General features: G+C 40.1%; 1 protein-coding gene across 1 annotated transcript in view; it reads right to left on the bottom strand.

The window, feature by feature from the left end:
• LOC140735572 (uncharacterized) overlaps positions 1–23,534 on the bottom strand; it is a 288,689-nt gene that overhangs the window by 49,552 nt on the left and 215,603 nt on the right. The window contains exons 46-57 of the mRNA XM_073060773.1: positions 23,165–23,296; positions 22,695–22,844; positions 21,244–21,360; positions 18,042–18,252; positions 16,376–16,542; positions 14,361–14,473; positions 12,485–12,563; positions 10,328–10,465; positions 7,008–7,170; positions 6,733–6,854; positions 5,220–5,360; positions 1,068–1,181 (exon numbers count right to left, since the gene is read on the bottom strand). Coding sequence (XP_072916874.1) covers positions 1,068–1,181; positions 5,220–5,360; positions 6,733–6,854; positions 7,008–7,170; positions 10,328–10,465; positions 12,485–12,563; positions 14,361–14,473; positions 16,376–16,542; positions 18,042–18,252; positions 21,244–21,360; positions 22,695–22,844; positions 23,165–23,296 — 1,647 coding nt within the window. The remainder of the gene's footprint in view (positions 1–1,067; positions 1,182–5,219; positions 5,361–6,732; positions 6,855–7,007; positions 7,171–10,327; positions 10,466–12,484; positions 12,564–14,360; positions 14,474–16,375; positions 16,543–18,041; positions 18,253–21,243; positions 21,361–22,694; positions 22,845–23,164; positions 23,297–23,534) is intronic.

Raw genomic sequence — 23,534 nt, forward strand, 5'->3', positions numbered from 1 at the left:
TAACCCATGATTTGCTAAGAAGAGTAAGACATCCAAGCCATAGATTAAAGTTATTACTTCAATTATTTAACAAAAAACATATTATAAATCAAGGAATATTTCCCTACTTAGTAACAATGGATTGATGAGAAGAAAGCAAACAAATGACAACACATAGTTTATCCACCCCATTAAGTAAAAGATGAATTAACAAAGTGAAACCAATTTAGAAAGCAACTTTTTAAACATTAATAATGTATTTATTATGTCTTGACCAATGCAAAATATTTTTCATTATTCTTCCTGTTTGAACTATTTTGAAACATTTTGACAAGAGGTTTAACTCACTTGTTGAAAGTTGCTGTTGGCTACTTGGAGCCTTTTTATTCTGGTCACACACTTGGATACCTGGATTGAGTGATGTCCATTTGATTGCTCACTGATTGTAAATGGAAAGTGAAATTCCATTTGGAAAGGTAATTGTAACTCACCTGTAAGGTCATCTGAAGAAATACTGGACCTGAATTAGTTTTGTGCAATGACCTAGCAGAGACATTCTACTGTGCCTGAAGCCCAAGGAGGGAGGGAGGGGGAGAGGGAGAGAGAGAGAGAAACACACATGCAGTTGGGAAGGATGGAGAGAGATGGCCCTCCATTTGGAGAGAGTTTTTTGGTAACGGTGGAGTTTGAGATTGGTGGTGGGAGGTCATAACTGTAAGTGGTGGATGGACTGCTGGTGTTGATGGGGTTTGTTATTGAAGGCAAGGCCCTAGAGCTGGAACCCTCGGGCAGGTCTCCTTAACTATGATATAACAGGCTGAGCTGCTCTGTGAGTGCCAGCTCCCGCATGAATGGCACAAGATTGCCAGGAACATTTGCTTGGCCAGGCTCCTCTGTGTACTAATACAATGAACACAGCTAAAAATGATCATGCTTCTAGCCTCTTATTCTTGAATGCCAGTATCTATTGAGGATTAATCCTGATATGAACCATAGGAATATCAGTAACTTTATTTTGCTGTACAGCATATTTTTCAAAGCTCATCCTGATTCAATCAAGGACTGGTGTAATTGTCGGTGAGAAATACCTGGCCTGAGGAAAAGTCCAGGCAGCTGTCCCACACTGTTGAATTGCTTTCCATTTTGTTTTCCAGTGTAAATTTCAGATCAATTGGTTGACCTCCATTCCAGGTGATATATGCCTAGAGATTAAACAAATACGAATTAATTGTTGCATATACATGAAGGTACAGTGAGGTTCAGCATTGTCAGTTGATCTTGCCACTTTTCAGAGGTAAATGGCAGTGACCTGGGCTTTTAATGGTCAGTTTGATTGAGGCCTGAGTGACAATGATTGGCATTCTGAGACAATCCTGATCGTTATGGATGCAACCCAGCCTCATAAACTGGAAGGTCTGTCTCTTTATACTCAAAGCAGCTCAAGGATGGGCAAGGATGATGAGAATACTGTATGAAACAGGGCAGAGCAATCAGCCCCTTGAGCCTGCTCTATCACTGAATAAGATCACAGATGCTCCAATCAAAGTTCACGGTGAATTTATTGCCAAAGTACCTGTATATCACCATATGGAGCCCTGAGGTTCATTTTCTTGTGGGCATAACTCAATGAATCCACTAATCATAATACAATCAATGAAAGACCGCACCCAACTGGGTGGGCAAACAATTAACGTGCAAAAGACAACAGACTGTGAAAATACAAAGAAAATAAGGAATAATAATAATTAATGTCAAGAACATGAGATGAAGAGTCCTTGAAAGTGAATTCATAAGTTGTGGGAACATCTCAATGATGGGGCAAGTAAAGTTACGTCCTCTGGTTCAGGAGCCTGATGATTGATGGATAACTGTTACTGAACCTGGTGGTGTGAGTCCTGAAGCTCCTGTACTTCCTTCCTGATGGCAGCAGCAAGAGAGCATGACCTGGGTGGTTGGGGTCTCTGTGATGGATGCTGCTTTCCTGCAATAATGCTCCTTGTGGATGTGTTCAACAGTGGGGAGGGATTTTTCTGTTGATGGACCGGGCCATATCCAATACTCTTGTCGGATTTTCCATTCAAGGGCATTGGTGTTTCCAGACAACCTGTCAATATACTCTCCACTGCACATCTACAGAAGATTGCCAAAGTTTTAAATGTTACGTCAAATCTTCACAATCTACTAAGGAAATAAAACGCTGCCATGCTTTCTTCGTAATTGCATTTACGTGCTGGGCTCAGGACAGATCCTCTGAAATGATAACACCGAGCGATTTAACGTTGTTGACCCTCTCCACTTCTGATCCTCCAATAAGGACTGGCTCATGGACCTCTGGTTTCCTCCTCCGGAAGTCAATAATCAGCTCCTTGCTCTTGCTGACATTGAGTAAGAGATTGTTGACGTGGCACCACTCAGCCAGATTTTCAATCTCCCCACTAATTGCTGATTTGCCACCAACTTTGATTTGGCCAACGACAGTGCTGTCATTAGAAAACTTAATTATGACTTCAGAGCTGTTCTTAGCCTCACAGTCATAAGTGTTATGAAAGTAGAGCAGGGGCCAAGTACGCAGCCATGTGGTGCTTCGAGGCTGTTGGAGAATGTGGAGATGTGGTTGCCAATCTGAACTAACTGGGGTCTGCAAGTCCAATTGCACAAGGAGGTATTGAGGCCAAGGTCTTGAAGCTTTTTGATTAGCTTTGAGAGAATGAACATAATGAATGCTGAGCTGTAGTCGATAAAGAGCATCCTGATGTATGATCATCCTTGCTGTCCTAGGGTTGAATGAAGAGCCAATGAAATGGCATCTGCTGTGGACCTGTTGCTCTGGGAGGCAAATTGGAGCAGATTCAAGTCGCTTCTCAGGCAGGAGTTGATATGTTTTATCTCCAACCTCTTAAAACACTTCATCACAGTGGATGGAAGTGCTACTTTATTACTTTCCCACTCCTTTCGATTTCCTTGTAATTCAAACATCTGCAAATATTTGCCTTGAATACAGTATATTCAATGAATCAACCTCCACAGCTCTGTGGGACAGAATTCCAAAGAGATGGAATCCTCTTGGAGAATTGCTCCTCATATCTGTTTAAAATCCTTTTGCAAATACAAAGACAGAAACCGCCTTTGGAAAGGAAATAAAAACAATTAAATTTTTAGGTTCAAGACCCTTCATCATTAACAGAAAGAGGAAAACAAGTTTGTTCAAGTAACAACTTACTGGGAGAGGGTGAGGGGATTTTGCAGATGGGGTGAAATAATAGACCATTGAAAGACTGTGTAGTGTTGCTGATGTTGTACAGTCTGTGTAATGCAGTGCAGGCTCACTGTAGAAAACAAAGGAAAAGAGGAGGACGCAGACAAAAATTGACAGTTCTCATACAAACAGAAGGAGGGAGTTCCCAAAATCTGGAGAATTTGATATCAGGTTTTGCAGGCTGCGAAGTGCCCAGATGTAAGATAAGGTCAGGATTAGGTTCGGAATCAGGTTTAACATCACTGGCATGTGTCGTGAGACTTGTTGCTTTGCGGCAGCACCACATTGTGATACATAATTTAAAAAATTATAAGTTACAACATGAGGTAGTGCAAAAGAAAGCAAATAAAGGAGAACATAAGTGTGGTAGTGTACATGTGTTCATTGTCCATTCAGAAATCTGACGGCAATGGGGAAGTAGCTGTTGAGTGTGTCTCTTCAGGCTGCTGTACCTCCTCCTTGATGGGAGCAACGAGAAGAGGACATGTTCTGTGTTACAACGATCCTTAGTGACGGATGCTGCCTTTTTGAGGTATCGTCTTTTGAGGATGTCCTCGATGCTGGGGAGGCTAATGCCCGTGATGGAGCTGGGTGGGTTTGCAACTTTCTACAGCTTTTCCTGATCCTGTGCAGTGGCCCCTCCACACTAGACAGTGATGCAGCCAGTTAGAATGCTCTTCATGATACATCTGTAGAAATCTGCTGGAGTCTTCGGTGATGCACCAAGACTCCTCAAACTCCTAATGAAAGATAGTCGTGCCTTCTTTGTAATTGCATCAATACATTGGACCCAAGATAGATCTTCAGAGATATTGACACCCAGGGACCTGAAACTGTTCACCTTTTCCACTGCTGTTCCCTAGATGAGGACTGGTATGTATTCCCTCAACTTCCCCTTCCTGAAGTCCACAATCAATTCCTTGACCTTAGTGGAGATGGGTGCAAGGTTGTTGTTGTGACCCCATAAGGGTGCTATTCTGTAACAGCGGAGGATACCACAGATATAGTGGGAGTAGATGAGAACTAAAGTGGCTAGGAACTCTAAGCTCCTGTGGACTGAGTGCTTCCCAAAGCAATAACCTCATCTGCTTTTGATTTTTCCAGAGCAGACTGCACCATGAACACCAAATGCAGTGGATTGGAAGGAGTGCAAATGGATTGTTGCTTCATCTGGAAAGAATCCCTGCGACCCTGGATGGTGGGTAGAGAAGGGATGAAAGGATAGATGTTGCTCCTCATGTGGTTGGGAAAGTGCCGTACAATAGGCAGAGATGGAAGAGCAAATCAAGGGAACAATACTTCCCAAATTCCAAATGCTGAAAGGGGTGAGGATAGGAACGTGTGTCTGGTGGTGGAATCTTGTTGGAACTGGATGAAACAGCCCTTTCTCAAAAATAATTACAAGATGGAAAAAATGCACAGAAAAACCAGCTAAAATCACAGGAGTGACCATATGTGAGAACATATCAACAAATAACAAATAATTACTGAAGCTGCAAATAAGTTAATAGTCTTTCAGTGACAAAAATAAATCAGTCACTAAGTGAAATATTTAATCTATAATTCAAAGTTGGGTGGATTGAGTCATTAAGATTTATGTTTGTCTTAAAATCATAAAAATTCCAAATTTTTTTTACAATCCACAACACAATATAGCAGTGTTTTTTCCCCAGGGAATGAATTATTATTTGCTTTTAACCTGTAAACCATCAATAAAGTAAAACAAAGACCGTTTAACTAAGTATGAGGAGTTTTTCCTGATGCTATGTTCTGGAAGTCACTGCCAGCCAGCAGCATTTAGTTAAAGTATCAACTGGCCTTGTTGGCAGGAGGACAGAACTAGCTGGTGAGAGTCTTCTGTCAAACCAGAATTTATTCCAGAAACATGCAAGTATGTTTGAGGTACAAGAGGACATTCTGTCCAAGAACATATTACAGAAGTAAGATGCATAGCTCCCTTCCCGCTCCAGTTCACTATTCCAACCTTCTGACTGTATTTCTGTGCTCTTCTTTCAGAAAGACACTTCAGCTGGAACTTCTCCAAGGCAAACTTGAAGGGGTGTTGTAGGCTGGCTTTGCTTTCCAGCCTATCATTATCCAAAGTTAGGGAGGCTTGAAGAATCACCTGTTCCAAGCCAAAGCACATTTATGTCACAGATTATTAGAAAGTACTATTTTGGCAACAGAGCATATTTTCAATTCTATTGCTATTAACCACTTTACACTTTTGCCATATTACTCATGGACAGTTCCAATAATCACTCATGTGGGATTAAATAAAGCGGAAGAATGGGGTTAGTATTGTGGATGAGCCAAGAAGTGAATCTAACATTTCAATGTGATTTGGGTGAAGTTTTTCTAAAGTCATAGATAAATTTAAATAGTCTGAGATTAAAATAGGTTTTGACTGTTGCCCAAAGCACACTGATAGCACATTATATATGATGCCCAACTTCTTTCTCTAGACAGCAATGGAAAAGAAAAACAGATCTCAATTTGCACGAGCTTTTTTGTGACAAGCAGCTTCGATTACCAAAACCTTCTTTAAATTTCATTACCAAGCACAGATTTTTAGATCAGATTATCAAACTATAATATTTCAAGCTGAAAAAACTGGTTTTCTATACTAGTTGTCAAAACTTTTGGTCATGAGGTCAATGAGATAAACTGATGAGGACACAATTTAGAGTCATAGAGCTATGGTGCCCTACAGCACAGAAACAGGCTCTTCATCCCAGCTAGTCTGTACTGAACTATTATTCTGCCCAGTCCCACTGACCTTCACCTGGACCTTAGTCCTCCATACCCATTCTATCCAAACTGATCTTAAATGTTGAAATTAATTCCACGTCCTCCACTCCACTGGCATCTCATACTATACTCTCACCACCCTCTGTGTGAAGTTCCCCATCACGTTCCCCTTAAATATTTCACCTTTCACCCTTAACTCATGCCCTCTAGGTGTAGTATCATCCATGCTCAGTGGAAACTGTCTGATTGTATTTGCCCCTTATTTGTTTTTTTTTTAACCTGGATGATGCTGCTGCCTTCAACAAACCTGTCCTTCTGCCTTGGATATCTTGTTTTCTAGCCTCATTATTCAGCCATCCCTATCTCAATTATTTTCTTCATAGATCAACGCCACACTGCTTCAGACAGGGGACTATGAAGAGCCACAGAGATGCAGCAGTACAATAAATACCAAAGCAGAAATAGGAAGAAAGTGGGATGTGAAAAGAACATGGGGCAAAAGAAATGAAAGAACAAAAGCACATAAAGAAAAAAACGTAGAGATAGAGACAAAATCTTTTCTGGTAGATTCTGCTTAAAACTAAATTGAACTAGCGAAGCCCAATTCAAGAAAGGTCCAGTCTGGGCATACCAAACCTCTGAATAATCTGAACAGTCTGTGAGGATAAATAAAACTTATTCCACTGAAAATGTATCTCACAGTCCATTCTTTTCAATAATAAAGCATCCAGTTTTATCAAACTAACCTGATCCTTCTTGTCCCAGTTGATTACAATGTCATCCTGGTGACTGAAGAGAGAATGGGAGAGAGCGATCCAGGCCTGTGATTGCTGAGGTAATTGAATAGCAAATGGGTGGATGAAGTCCACTGTAAAAGAATAATAAGCTCTTTTGAATCTTGTTAGATTGCAAAATAGAAATTACTCAAGTAATGAATGTATATCTGCCCAAGTTATCCAGGTTGGAACATCATGAGTATAGTTTCTTGTTATTCTACTAACACTTTCAAATTAGGTTTTACCATGAATTTCATGGCGTCCAAATATCTTGGGGAAAGGTCCAGTGTAGTTTCCTAAAAACCTCAGCTCTTTGTCTTCACAAACGGAAGTGTGACTGAACCTGTAGATGCCACCATCCTTCTGGAATTCTGTGTTACACACCAGTCTCTTAGGAATTGTTTTCAACTGTAAATAGGAAATAAAGTGTAAAAGCTAAAAAGTTAAAAAAAAACATCTCCAGCTGCTAGAAACCAGAAATAAAAGAGAATGCTGGAAATATTCTGCAGGCCAGGCAGGATCAGACTTTTAGTTACAGATCAAAGATAAAACTAGTGAATGCTAGAAACACTCAGCTGGTCATACAGCATTTATGGAGAAAAAAAGAGTTAATGTTTCTGATGAAGTTTGGTCGATTTAAACTGCTGCTTGACTTGATGCTTATTTCCAGCACTGTCTACTTAAAACAAATATATCTGTTATTTTTGAAAAGAAATGTGGGCAAAGTATTTTAAATAGTGACTTAATTTTCAAGAAAAGTTGCAGAAACCTTTCTGTAAGAGGCAGTTGAGTGTTGGGGAACACAATCCCTCTGACAGTATTGAAGATTGTAAATGCACCCAGCAGACTGCATCCATTGCAAAGGATAGAAGTCACCAGGGACATGTCATCTGACCATTCTTAAGAATGTAAGAGACCAGCGCTTGCTTTTACAGACAGGAGAACTATTAGCATAAAAGGCAGAGCAGTCTGTTTTCAAGATATCACCTCATAATAAAAACAGTGGCAAAGCTTCGTAAAACATTGTATTCTTTTAACATCCCTCTCAAACGCACTTAATTAATCTGTCCAAGTTAGGTAACCGGCTGTGTAGTATACAGGACACTAAGAAAAATAGGTGTGGTTGATGGCCTGTTAATTTTGTTTCTTTTGTTGGATATTTCCCGATTCTAATCTGCACACTGGAGCAGAAGGCAAAGGCAGTAACTAAAAACAGCTGGGTCCCTTTCTGCACAGGCATGACATGTCCCAATAATTTCATCAGGATCTGAATATAATTTTAAATTGGCAGGCCAAGTGGAAAATCACAATGTTCCTTCCAAATGAAGGTACAGACAGATTAAGGTCTGAAGCAGCCAAAGAGTGCTTTTGATGAGGAGAACAAAACTTCGGCATCTTCTCTGTGGGCTATTTGCAGAAGCAAGGCTCCAGAGGGAAGGCTGCATGCTTAATCATGTTACTTACTGGGCAGTCTTCCGTCCATGTTTGGTGGATATCAATTGATGGGGTTTACAATGAGATCCAGGCTGCATCGCTGGAGCAGCTGGGAGTCTCCGAGCTGCAATGATACGCATCTAAGGTAACCAGTCAGTATTAAAATCCCAGGCCAACAAAGGAAAGTTAGCTCCATGACCGTGTAATAAAGAGTATTGTAAGTGCTGAAATGAAGCAGTTGCAAACACTCTGCACTGAGGCCCAGTAAAAACACAGATGTTTAAAATGTGGATATATGCTGGAGAACATCGTCCAGATGGTCAACATCAGCTTAAAGATGGAACAAATGACAGCATCAGAGACTCAAGAAGTGCTGGAATCTGGAGCAAAGAGTAAAGTACTGGAGGAACTCAGTGAGTCAGATAACATCTGCATAGCAAAATGGACAATTGATGTTTTGAGTTGAGATCTTCATCTGGACTGCATCAGTACCAGAACTTGCCTGAATGTTATCATGTTGTACTATCTTACATTTTCTTTCTACAGCATAGAAACAAGTTTTCAGCCTTCAAATCCTTGCTGAACGTCAAGCAACTACTTACACTAATCTAATTTTACTCTTCACATATTTCCACCAACTTCCCCCGTATTCTAAAACTCACCTACACAAGGGGCAACTTATGGTGGACAATTAAGCTATCAACCATTGGGATATGGGAGGAGGCCAGAGGACTCAAAGGAAACCTATATGGTCAGCATACCGACACCTCTCAGGCAGCCCTAGAGGTCAGGATTGAAGCTGGGTCACTGTTCTGTTAGCTGAACCACTGTGACACAACACATTGGAACTTCAAGCAGTGTCAGAACCACCATGACACAGACACAGAAAGATACTCCCTGCTTTTCAAGCACCAACCTCAAAACTGGAGAATGGCAAATGTAATCCCACTGCTCTAGAAGGGAGAGAGAAAGCCATGATCTTGTTAGCTCAACAGGAAAAATACTTGAAACTATTACATAGGATGTGATAATGGAATTAAACAAAGTTAACATGGATTTCTGGAAAGGACTCATCAACTTTGTCTCTTATTCATTTCATATATTCAAGAAATCCCACTTGCACGCGACATGCCCTTTGACACTGGAGTAAGTTATGGACACGCACGTTCTCAGGCTCAGATGCTATGGGCAGAAAAGAGAGCTTTTGTGGAGGGAAGAGGGATGATCTGTATGAGGGGACTCAGGACAAGGCAAAGCAAAAGGATGGCTTATATGTCAGCTTCGGTCTAGGAAGAGCCACATGAGATCAGCGGACGCTCAGCACAGAGAGAAAAGCTGATGAATATGCATGCACGTCAGTATGCTCAAATCATCATCACACCTGTGTGAGGTGTTTAGGAACAGACGAGATGCAGTCTTACATGTGGCCTTCCATAAGGTCAGCAACCAATCTTTTCCAATAGAGTTAGTTATTTCTTGCGGAGTGGTTATGGTGCAGCCTGCCTCTGGTGGACGTCCCAGCTGCTATGGTAGCAATAGTAACAGTGGAAGCTCTAGTGTGGGAGGGCTGGGTTATGAATGATGAATATACGAGCTTCCTCTGGGTTAAAGAACAATACGCAATGACTGACCTCACTGCTGCATATCCTGCATGCCTCTCAAAAGTGTATCTGATTTTGTAATGCAGTCAATTACTGCAAATAAATGGAGGCTTGTGTCACATTAAAGCCACGGAAACTGCACAATTTCTATCCGGTCAAACTTTAATTAGAATCAGGCAGGGCCATGAGAGAAGTTTAGGAGTTAACATACATTGATATAGAAATTGGCTTTATACACCTCTGCAAAACTGGATTTAGCAATTCAACAGTTTGCTTTCTCACCCAGTCAACCTTCAGGGAAATAAAAACTGCTCCTATTTTCCATTGGCAAACTATTTAAATCTATTTCCCAACTTCACTAAATTGAATGGCTAATATATAATTTGAAGAGACTAATGCAGCTTGGTGCAGCTAACTAAACAGTTACTTACAAGTATAAATTCATAATAGTAACAAAACAGCAAAAAGTGCAATATTGCATGTACTTAGACACATTTGAATAAAATGTTAAGCCAAATTTTGGAACACACCTGTGGAAATGTGTGAGTCATCTCCAAAGCTTCACCATAACCAGAATCACCGATAGTTAAAATGGTGAAAGCATTCAATCTGCTCTTCTCCACTAATATATTCAGAGATCCCTTTATCATGTTTGAAGAATAATTAACCTAGAAAGAAAGGTCAACATAAGCATTTTAAAAATGATGATATTTAAATAAACTATTCTTACTTCATTTGCAAAACATTCATTGCACAAATAAAAGCAGTATTTGAGCTCTTCAATAGAAATAAAACACAAATTGCAGAATGTAATTAGGGAGTTCATTATTTGAGCTCTTGCTGACTACTTGAAGACAGAATGCAACTAGAAATTCTTGGCAACGTAAAGAAAATATCATAATATATTCATATTCCCCTTAATCTGCTGTCAACAATCTCTTCTTGGACATGATGATGATCATTTTCTTGGTCAGTTAGATTTCCTCTTCCTTTGGGAATCCATTTGCACTGGAAGGATTTACGGTATGTTGCGTGCTTACATTTCAATGAAATGGATTAAATCCTATTCTCAACACCACGAAACACTGCTAACAAAAGTCAGTAAGATGAGAGTGTAGTCATGCCAAAAATGAAAAGACATGAACCTTGAAATTTAATTGTTGCTGTTTCAGTGTTGCATGTGCAAAAATATCGAGGAACTAGAGGGGAATGTGATAATGATTACTCTGGGTCAAATCCTGTGACTCTTGGAAATGGTCCCACTGTGAATTATGCACGCACTGCTCAGGTCAAACACAATGATGTCATTCCCAAGCAATACCATTTGCAGCACTGCTGGAGAGATTAGTTCATGCGATTCTGAAATACACCTGTTGTTACAGCTCAATCAATTCTGAAAGCATAACTTTCTCTCCAGGGACTTGAGTTAATGGCCACCTCCATGGTATGATCCCACACTGGTGCAGGGAACCCTACTCAGATAGGTCTCCTTTAACATAGTATATTGCTCTGATTTTAGTCCTCACTCCCCATGCCATGACATCCCCAACTACAGATCACACCCCTTTCTCCAATCCTACTCTTCTACCAATCTCCTGAAACATAAACACTGACTCTCCAGCATCTCCTCTGGAATGGTTCTTATGATTTGACCCCCAGGTACTATTCACTCAACCTGTATCCTGAGGCAGACCACTCCTGACCTGGTCCCCAGAAAAGCCCTCTCCTGAACCGATTACATAAACCAATCTTCCACTTACACCAATTCACACCTGTTTGATAGTTAACGTTCTATTTAAAGAGCATTTTTAACCCAAATCCCTTATACATCCACACATTATACCCACCCTGGCCCCTGGATTTACTCACTTTCCTTTTCACAGTCAGCAAAGGAAAGCCATAGCTTTCAGTATGGTCAAGCCTTGGGCCATTGATTGGTGGGCCAACAATCAAGCTGGTCACTAGACACAACCTGTCTTTTTGTCTTTCCAGTATTGCTAAATTCATGGTTGCAATGCTTGCAAGTGAATGGTTGAAGATTCTAGCTGAAATGTACAAGAAGCCGTTGACTCCATGCGATGGTAAACACATGGCAAAGTATGCCTGCGTAAAATAGCATTACTCTCAGTTAAAATAAATGTAAATATGCCACACAAAAATTGCTGGTGGAACTCAGCAGATCAGGCAGCATCTGAGGACGGAATAAACAGTCAATGTTTTGAGACTGAGACCCTTCCTCAGGGCTGGAAAGGGGGAGAAGCTGGAATAAAAAGTTGGAAAGAGGGAAGGATCTCTTGTGTTTAAACATGCATTCCATTCTGGACGTGGGCCAATGCATTCTGTATCAAGACAAAGACCTAGTATCAGCTGCCATACACACAAATGCTGCTGGCTCATAAATAAAGCACTTTTTGATTTATGTTTGTAAACATGATCAAGATAATTTAAAAGAAACCTCAGTCTTCTCAACATAAAAACTGTTTTACTGGAGGATCAATTTCAATCTGGGCACAGAACTGATGATTCAGAATTGGCCATCTGTTTACACCCTTTGCTTTTCCATTCAACTGAAGCCAAAGAAAATTCAGTCAGAGTCTATAAATGGGCTCATTAGATGCCTAAGTCCAAATTGAAAATCCTCTCCTTGAAATTTGATGCTAATGAGCCTTAAAACAATAGAAGCTTACCTTTGGCTCTATTTCCACGGCCTCGGGGAGATAACTAAGGACAGGGAGATTCTGCAATGCTATCAGCTTTAATTCTTTACTATAAGGAGGAAGAAGCAGTAGGTTACCAAAACTAGAACATTACAAACTTAATATAAATAAGGATAAAAGAGCAAAATAATAAACTGTCTTGTACAAAGGAAAAAAAATAGTCCGATATCAAAATAAAAATCAGAGTATAGCTATTTCGTGGTGATGGTACACAATGGTAATCCAGAGGGAAGAGTTAAATTCTAACAAAGCAGCTTTGGAATTGAATTTAACAAACTCATTGAACCTGACATGGGCCAGGCAAACTCCAGGACTGTAGGTTCCAGTGGGTTCTCTGCTATCCATTGGAGAAAGGAACTTCTTAACCCACGTCTCTTTCCCCAAGCAATGTGTTATTATAATATTTACACGTAACCAACAGAACTTTGCTGGTATCCTCTTTATCAAATAGAAATCTAATAACATCTAACCACACCCTTATGCTGTTGGTATCAAAGCACATGTCCGGGTGACTCCAAGTGTTAGTGTATGACAAATGGGAGGACCTATAATTAAATTTTGTGAACTCTGACATTGTGGTTTCCCGATTAACCAGAATCAGATTGGTAGTAACTAATGGTCCTTAGCATCAAGTACATGTCCTGGACGGTGGTCAGAGTTGTTCCTGTTATGGAGCTGGCTGAGTCTATAACCCTCTGCAGCTTTTTGCAATCACTCCTCAACCTTCTGCAGCCTCTAGTGATCCTGAGCATTGGAGACTCCATATCAGGCCATGAGGCAACCACTCAGAATGCTCTACACCATACATCTGAAGTTGTAACTTATGGAATCAGGAAATGAGAGGAGTAGTAGGCCATGTAGTCCCTGTGCCACTTAAAAAGATCATGACTAAAAACACAATGCCACATACCTGCACTAATCCTACATCCTTTGGTTTCCTTAACATTTGAACATCGATTGATCTCCACTTAAATACATTTCATGGCTGAGTCTCAGTAGTCTAATTGAATAAAGAACTCCAAAGAATCTTTTTTCTGCCAATATTATGAGACAACCCAGCCAGGAGAATCGACAACTCCGCGTCTTGCTTGTCAAGCCTCTTAAGAATTTGTACACTCCAATAAGATACATAGAACATAGAACAATACAGCACAGTACAGGCCATTCAGCCCACAATGTTGTGCTGACCCTTAAACCCTGCCTCCCATCTAACCTTCCATCTTAAATTCCTCCATATACCTGTCTAGTAGTCTCTTAAATTTCACTAGTGTATCTGCCTGCACCACTGACTCAGGCAGTGCATTCCACGCACCAACCACGCTGAGTAAAAAAATCTTCCTCTAATATCCCCCTTGAACCTTCTACCCCTTACCTTAAAGTCACGTCCTCTTGTATTGAGCAGTGGTGCCCTGGGGAAGAGGCGCTGGCTGTCCACTCTATCTATTCCTCTTAATATCTTGTAATATCAATTCACATTCTTCTAAACTATTGGTGTGCAAAGCCAGTCTACTCAAATTCTCATCTTAAGAACAAGCTTGCTAGCTCAGGAACTGATCCGGTGATTTTTTTTTGCTGGACACCCACTCTATTACACAAATATCCTTCTGTGGTTAGGGAGACACACCAGTTCAGGCTCAGTGAGGCTCTGTGCTCTGTAATCCCAGTAAATCATTGTGAGCACACAAATCCTCTTGCAAAGTGTGACAGAACCTTCAGCCAGCACACGTTCTATCATCACATATTTGTAAAGTAGGTTACTTCAGTCCCAAATATTTGATTAATCAGCGCACAGGAGTTCTATTTATCTTGATTTCCTTCAGATTCCTGATGACATAATTCCACTTACTTGTTTTGTTGCATCTTCCCCTCCAAATGTAGTATCAGAATGGCTGCTGGCTCATAGTTTAGCTTCAAAGATCCTTCCATATCCGAGTCTTTAAGCACTCCTGTGCATTCAGCCTGGGTAAACGATAGTTTAGTGTTCCAATTACCATATTGCATGTAGAACAAGGTGCTGTTTCTAAAATATCTTTTGGACATCATTCACTCTGAGGTAAATTAAACCCATTCAAACTTTCAATACCAAACAATTTTATCAATTATATTTTTAAAATGTCATATCTACATAACAAAACCATAATGTGGATTAATAAATAAAAGCCATTTCTCACCTATATCTACTGTCCAGAGTTCTAAGTTGTTTTTACCAGTTTAATCTCTTCCCCATTATGTTTTTATTAAGGGTTATCATTTTACTTAATGAAAGCACAACCAAGTGCAAAACATTAATTTGGCAGTGTCTTTCAGCCTAACTGCAACATTATTATCATGCCCTTGAGCTCCACTGTATCTTCTGGAACAGACAAATAGCAAAACACTTGTGGAACTTCTGCACAAATTCCAGGAAATTCCTCTTTGCCTGCTGGCAACAGACTCTTAAAATCAATTAAAAAAAAGCTCAACATGACTTTCTCTATCATGCCATGTGAAACCTTCCCTGTATTCTACAGAAGATTGTTTTCAGTGTTCATTTGCCTCACCTAACACCCCCACCCCTCTCACCAAAAAAGTCGACTTGTCAACTCCTGCGCTGCTAGGTAAATAAGATTCAAGATCGTTTATTGTCATTCTTTTGTATGCGAGTGTAAAGGAGAATGAAATGATTGTTACTCAGGATCTGACGCAGCATAAAAAAACAATAAGCATAAGGAGCACAATTAAACTAAGACAGTAAATGTATGTAATTATAAAAGTAATCCTATAAAACAATGTGCAAGTAACAGGTATAGTCAGATCCATCCAGACACCTTGGGGACAGTAACTGTTTTTGAGTCTTGTGGTCCTGATGTGGAGGCTACGTAGCCTCTTCCCCGAGGGGAGTGGGACAAACAATCCATAGCCGGGATGGGTGGGATCCTTCATGATATTGCTGGCCTTTTACCGGCACCTTTCTATATATATGTCCTCAATGCCAGCTAGACTGGTGTCAGGGCCGTGTTGGGCAGTTTTAACTACCCATCGTAGAGCCTTCCTGTCTGCCACAGTGGAGTTTCTGTCCCATGCAATGATGCAACAGGTTAGGATGCTCTCTACTGTGTAGCTGTAGAAGGTTGCGAGTATTGATGTGCATAGATCAGCTCTCTTCAGCCTTGTCAGAATGTAGAGATGTGGTGAGCCTTCCTGACCATCTAAGATGTGTTCTGGATTCATGAGAGGTTGTGTGAGATGTGCACTCCCAGGAGTCTGAATCTCCACTGCAGTGCCACCAATACAAAGAGGGTTGTTGGGGTGCGAACTCTCCTGAAGTCCATAACTATCTAAACTGTCTTGTTGAAATGAAGGTGGAGGTTATCTGCCTGGCACCAGGCCTCCAGCTCTTCTACCTCTTCCCTGTAGACCGTCTCATTGTCATTGGTGATGAGTCCCACCACTGTCATGTCTTCGGCAAACTTGGCAACATGATTGCTTGGGTACTTGGCTGTGCAGGCGTGTGTGAGCAGAGCGTGCAACAGTGGGTTCAGCATACTGCCCTGGGGGGCAGGGAGGGAGGAGCGGCTGTGCATCCTGACTGCCTGAGGTTTGTTGTTTAGAAAGTCCTAGACGTAGTTACACAGAGGTGTATTTAGTCCAAGGAGTAGGAGTTTGTTCACCAAGGTCTTTGGGACAATGGTGTTGAATGCCGAACAGAAATTCAAAAACAGCATTCTGACATAAGTGTCCTTTTGTCATTACCACAGTTATTAACATCAGTAACAATACACAAATAATGTTTAAATTTGTGATACCACACTAATTATTTTTTGTGGTTGCAGCCTGGAATCATTTCCAGCAAGTCATAATATATTATGAAACATCAATTACCTTGACACTGAAGGGGACTCCGAGTTTCTTGATGAATGGGATTGTATGCTGAACTCCAGCATTAAGTTCAATGGTGGTGCCCAAAATAAACTCTCTAGAGGCATTCAAACTGATCTTCATACTCTTGGCATCATACTGAATGTCAAACATTGAACTCACGTTGGTATCTGAGAATCATAAGGATTCCACAAATGAAAAGTGGAAAGTTCACACATATGTCATTGCCTCAATGCAGAGTATTACCATGAAAAGCTTATTTTTGCTTTTGTGATAATCTATATTAAAATGAAATATTGACACTGATATAACTGAAGAGACTTGTATACCTAAAATGCTTGTCCACCAGTTCAGTGGCAGTTTTTTTTCAGGAAATGCAGTACCACAGAAATATTTGAAATTTTAATGCAGCTCCATGCAATTTGAACTAGGTTATGTTGGTTTGAGTGGCTACTGGAAGTAATTTCCTCAGTTTATTTACACCATTTCCGATTGCATGGAAACCTAATCAACTGAGTTATGGGAACATTGAAACACAGCTCATTTAAATCATGGCAGGAGTGTTGTTCTTGGAAACCTCTTAGAGAAAAGGTCCACCTGGCTAACCCTTCTTCCTTGGCAGAGAAATCCTGCCCTCAGACCCTACCCATCCATGTGTAGTCACACTAGAGTTCCAGTGGAGTTCCCACTCTTGCCTCATGTTAGAGAAAATATAACTGACTTCATCTCATTAAGTAGAAAAGAAACATCTGTAGCTCCGGCAGCTGTAGAGGGCGGCCCCTTGAAGTCCAAATGATTCATCGCACGTCCATCCCCCAAGATGTTTAATCTATTCTGAATTGTGCAGATGTGGAGCTGCTTTCCGCTGTTCAGTTTGATTTCTGGAGTATGTTGCAGATTGTGTGTTAATTGCTCATGGGGAGTCTAATTGCTAAACGAGCACTGCGCTAGGATTGACTGCCACTAGATATGCTGCATATTTTAGACACATGCAGTTGTGTGTAAGTCAATCAAACACGCAGTGTGAAGAATGCATTAATGTGCAGCCTGTGAATTGCGATGAAAATTATGCAAAATGAAGGTTAGCAGCACATTAAAAAATATGTTCACGTTTATGTGCAAATGATCTCACAACCCCTCACTGAAGCTTCAATACTTAATGATTAATTAAACCACTTTTTAACTTAAGGCCAATAAATCCATTGGGCTGAATCCATGCCAACTCTAACCAATTGTCTACTTAGCTTATGAGATTTCAACCACATTCTAAAGTGAGATGAAAATATTTTAACTTTAGCTTTATTGTTACGTACTTCGAAACATGCAGTGAAATGTGTCGTCACAGATCAAATCAACTGAGTGAGGATTGTGCCGGGCAGCTGGCAATTGCCCGCATGCTTTTGGAGTCAACATAGCATGTTCAGAACTCACAAACCCAAACCGTATGTCTTTGGAATGTGGGAGGAAACTGGAGCCCCTGGAAGAAACCCATGCAATCACAGAGGGAACGTACAAACTCCTTACAGACAGCAGCTCGAACTGAAACCTGACCAGTGGTCATTGTAAAGCCACAGAGATATGAAGATACTGAATAGATATTAAAATCAAAAAAATCCTGATTTCATGACTTAGAGAATGGTACAAGTTCAGCATAAATTTAAAATCTTACCAGTTTTTTGTGCATTCAATACAAGCACAATCTCCTTGGGATAACCAACATTTGCTAAATTTTCACTGTTGTGATTATTTCTGATTATTAGCTTGAAATGTTCATCGTATGTGTAAGTCTTGACAGCATATGCAATGGACTTCTCACCATCCACAATAATCTGAACAGATCCCTCGAGATTAGGAGCAATGCCTTGGAAATTAGCATTGACCTTAAGGAGAAGTAGAAGAATATTTATTTATTTCCTCCTTTGCCTCCAAAATTATTATTATTAAAGGTCGATAAGCATTCCTGCTTAACATTCTCTAACATTGCCTTTCCAAGGAAGTATACCGTACAACTTGTCAGGGGACTTATTGTTCTTCAGGGAATGGACAGCTGATAGAACCTCCTGGAAGGTCGGTGGTAGACTGAGGTCATGGATAGGAGGGAGTTCAGGCAGTTCAGAAGTGTTGAGGCCATGATCACCCAGCATCAGCTGCAGTGGCTGGGGCACGTGATAAGGATGCCCTCATGTCGGCTACCCCACAGAGTGTTATACAGCCAGCTACATCATGGTCGACACTCAGCTGGAGGGCCAAAGCAGCGCTATAAGGATCAGATGAAGAATGCTTTAAGGAAGTGCAAGATCAGACCTGAGGACCTGGAGGATGATGCTGCTGACCGTAACACTTGGTGACAGCTGTGTAGGGATGGGGTTCATATTCTGGAGATGGAAAGAACAACCAGAAGACAGCAGAAGAGAGCCAGGAGAAATGCAGCCATGGTTGCCATCACTACCACCACTACCACATATACATGTCCCACCTGCAATAGAACTTGTGGGTCCAGGATAGGACTGTATAGTCATCAAAGATCTCACCGTTAAAGGAGTGGTCATCATCATCAGATTCCAATGGACAACCGAAGAAGACCTTACAACTATCCATTGAATGACTTTCCCTCTCTTAATTCTTCCTTTCCAAATTGGGAAACTGAAGGAGATGGTTGAATATCCACCATTTGGGATGTTCCAGGATCAAATCCTGGGGCATATTTCGTCAGCTGAATCATTTGAATTGGTGGCAAGATTACATCTGACTGATTGGGAATTTGATTACTATGACACTAGTGTACTAAACTTTGTGGATAATGGGGGTGGATGCAGAGAGAATTAGGGACAGGACCTACTTGCATCAAAATGTCACTTTGCTCTAATCTCACATCTGCTGTTTTCAGCATGTTATTAGGAATGAACTTTAGCCTAGGGAGAACTGCCACACCATTCAAATCTTACACTGAACCATCAGTGCAGATCATGCATTCAAATCTTTGCTGTGGGACTTCAACCCTCCTCTGAGTGAGTGATAAGAAACCCACTTAAGCCATGAGTACACATTGAAAACCACACATTTCTATCACTGTCTGGAATTAATTAGACTTGGAGTACTTGCAGTACAATCCCAAAGCGTTTCAGATGAAATCACAATGCAGCTGAGGAGAGAGACATTGGGATTTTAGCCACTGGCAGAATCCCACTGCTTCTACTGCAGAGTAGGGATTCTCTTTAAGTTATTTCTGGTGGGCTGAGTTCAATTCTTTGCCCTGCCCTGAGCCTTTATAAAAGAAGGAACTTTGCAGCTAGTTCCAAGATTGACAACCGTCCCATAAGAGGAATTTAGGTTTCAGCATCCTGGCACCTAAGCTCAGTTAGCACCCTCGGCATCCAACACTGCTACAATGCCAGTGTTGGGAACTATGTTATGTAATACACCTTTCATTGCAACTTAATACTTCTGCTTGCATGTGGTGGCTAAATCCACTGTTTGCCATTGCCAATATCATAAGCTATTGGGGAAAAGTAGATGTATTTCCCCCAGCACTTTCTATACTCATCTGCTGAGATCAGGCAGGCTTGAAGCATTGTCACTGAATATGTACTGTTGAACCAATTTCCATATGTACTTTGGGACTGGGGAAGAGTTTCTCTTTGTACAATGAGCAGTAGATTCAAGATAAAATGTCGTGAATATTTACAGTCACCACACAAAGCCACCAGAGCAATTCTGCTCCACTGCACTAAAATGGTTTTTAATTGGTAATCTAATTTCAATTTAGCCTGACGTACATTGTAAAAAGTGAATCTGCCAACTAGCTACAATATACAATAATGTGTAATCATGTCATTCGATATCCAGGTCATTGAAATTACATTAAACTTCGGATACCCTATTTAATCTATTCAGCATGGCACTGGTAGGAATTTAACGAATGACTAAAAATGCTATGTGAGAAAATAACTGCTTAAAATATTATAGACATTATTGAAATGTGACATCATATAAAAAAATCATGCTCCCCGTAAGGAACTGCTTAATGAACACAGGCTCAGATATCACCTCTGCTGTTCCAATAGGATTTTATGGACATTAGCTTAAACCTTTATTCAAGATTTATGTGAAATTTTATTTTCTGTTAAACTAGTTCAAAGTTCAAGATTAAGGATTCAACTTTGTTTAATGAAATTTCCTGTACACAAGTGTAAAGGAGAACAATTGTTACTCCAGGTCCGATGTAGCACAAAAAAAGACAAAGTTTAAACAATGCAATAAGAATAAATAAAACAGTGAGCATAAAAACTTAAATAAACACACGCACGCACACACACACACACACACACACACACACACACACACACACACACACACACACACACACACACACACACACACACACACACACACACACACACACACACACACACACACACACACACACACACACACACATCTATAAAGTAACCCAGGGTGTATATAATGTGACTGACAGGAAATAATAAAGTAGTGGCTGTTTTAGTGGATGAGGTGTTGAAAGTAATTAGTTTTGAGTCTGGTGGTCCTGGCATGGATGCTATGTAGCCTCCTCCCTGATGGGAGTGAGACAGACAGTCTGTGTGCAGGGTGGGTGAGACTGCTGATGATATTACTGCTCCTTACGCGGCTCCGTTCTCTATACACAATATGTCCCTGATGGTGAGTAGGCGCCAGCATATTTTTGTCTTCCTTCTTTCCACTGGCGCCAATCATTTACATTACAAGTATTTAACAATGCTAACATTTATATGAAACAGATTTCAACCAACATGACTGAAAGTCTTTACGTATTTTAGATAAATAAATAATAAACAAACATTACATTTATGTTTCGTTGACTGGCTGCTTACCTGTATATCAATGTGGTCATCTTTGAAGAAGGTCTTGAGTAACTCAATATTATGAGTAAGTTTATAGTTTAATGAAATGTGATTTGCTTTGTGAACAAAAGTCAAATCTTCAATTATCTAAATGAAATATAATCATATTTGCAGTAGATTAATGAAAGCTTTTTCTATGGATATATTCAATATATCATATTAACATTGGGGGCATGCTACATCTCATTATGATTGGATTTAAAGTCCACAGATTTGGATAAAGTATGCTAATTTGCAATCACATCTCATGATACTTCAATAATGATATTACTTTATTGTTGTCAATAAATTGCAAGGTGCCCAGAAATGTCAAGTCTGTCACACATATGAAGCAAGTCACAGGTGTGCTAACACTGACATTTGAAAATGCACGATCCTCTGAGGATTCCTTCTTACTCTATCTTACAAACCTTCTCCTTCACAAAGTTCTGGACATTGCTGATTTATTCTTGCCTTGTTGAATTCAAATCCGAACTACTCTCTATAGATTACTCTACGGTATCACTATACTTGCAATCCTGTTTAACCTTGGACCCTGTTCACACACTGGAATCACCACGTATTCTGTACTTCATTCTGTACCATTGTGCTCGAGCAGGACATCAGCACCACCCTGCTTCATTCACGCTCATACTCAAAAAATTCATGAATCATATTTCTTCTATTATTCCTTCATTAATTTTCTTTTAAATTCCTTCCCACTCTCTTCAGTGCAACCTCGATTTGTGAAGCATTCAGAATATTTTTCTATAGTGGCACCTGAACAGACGCATTTGTAATAAGTTGACGGGGGATTGTTGGGAGTTGGTAAGTGACTGATCATGTGGTGCATTGCAGGATAAGACAGTTGTAATTTTTCTTCTCTTTAGAACAAGAACCTATGCAGAGTCAGGGGTGAACAGACACAAATTGGGAAAATGAGCTCATCCATAAAATAGAGAACCTTTTATCCTGACATTTAATTATATGTTGAGTGAACACAATAATGTTTTCTCTGTTACTTTCCTGAATAAATTATGTCACTGATTTATTATTGAAGAAAATCATTTTCCAAATAAATGTTCTAAATGCACTTTTCATTATTGCTGCCGTTGGAATTTCAATCAGCTTTCTTGTCAGAGTGCAAGGTAATCATCTGTCTCATACTGAAAACCACTGCACCAAATTAATGGTAATTAACCTGTGGAATTATGCCATGGTAACCTCACTGAATGAATCATAGTATACTAATGAACACCAATAAACTATGAAGAATTCAGAGCAGGCTCTTTTGCAACAACTAGCATGTTCATCTTTACTTTATGAGATGCTAAAGTTATATGTTATTAAATAAACAGGATTTGAAATAGTTGGTACAGTTTTGCAACATTGGTTAGACTTCTTACCCATTTGAACAGGTACTTTGAACTGTAATACTTTACCTGTTTGCTGTCAATAATAAATTGGACAGACCGCTTGTATGCGTCATCTTGCCTCTCGACTGTTAGTATGACGGCTGTATTTCTTGGAATGCCAAGTTGTGTGGCCGCTTCAATGTTGTGTAACAATGAGGCATTGATCTCGTGCTTGCTCTTGAGGGGAAGAAATTGTTAAAGTTACTGTTGGTAATTGTATACTTTAATCATTATATACATATTTTATAGACGGATTTAATAATGTTCCTTCAGTATGGGAAATGAGTCAGTTTAATGTTATTAACTGCAAGTCTCATTAGCAGATTTTATAATCGTGTTTTTCAGTTGCAGTGCAATATAATGCCTGACATTTAAGCATCCTCACTCCACTGATTGATTATCTTTTGTCCCCAACTGATTTCTGTTGACATATTTTGTCCAATTTTAATAAATGTGCCATTGAGAAGACGTGATTGGAATCTCCATGGAGTACTTACACCACCAGCATTTAAAGTCAGCTGACCTTCCAGAGTGGTTTGATCAACAATTATCTGCATCTGGGACTCAAAGCTGACTCCATTTACCACAGTGTACGCTGATCCATCAATCTTCATGGGTGCTCCCAGCTCCTGAAAGTTTGAGAGTTACAGACCAGATGAAATGTTATCTTTAGCTCTGCAGTAGTATATAAGTATGTAGAGTCATATTGTTAACTTTAAGTAAAATCAAAGATATGAACTTCCCGTACACTAACGAATGATGTGCGTTCTGGTCAGTCAGGAAAAGGATGTGAATTTCCTTGAGGGAGGCCTACAGATTTGGCACCAGAAAGTGCAGAAGCTGCAGGTAACCATGGGAATGGAGAGG

Source organism: Hemitrygon akajei, chromosome 11 (genome assembly GCF_048418815.1).
Source record: "Hemitrygon akajei chromosome 11, sHemAka1.3, whole genome shotgun sequence".
In the NCBI taxonomy this organism is placed as follows: Eukaryota; Metazoa; Chordata; class Chondrichthyes; order Myliobatiformes; family Dasyatidae; genus Hemitrygon; species Hemitrygon akajei.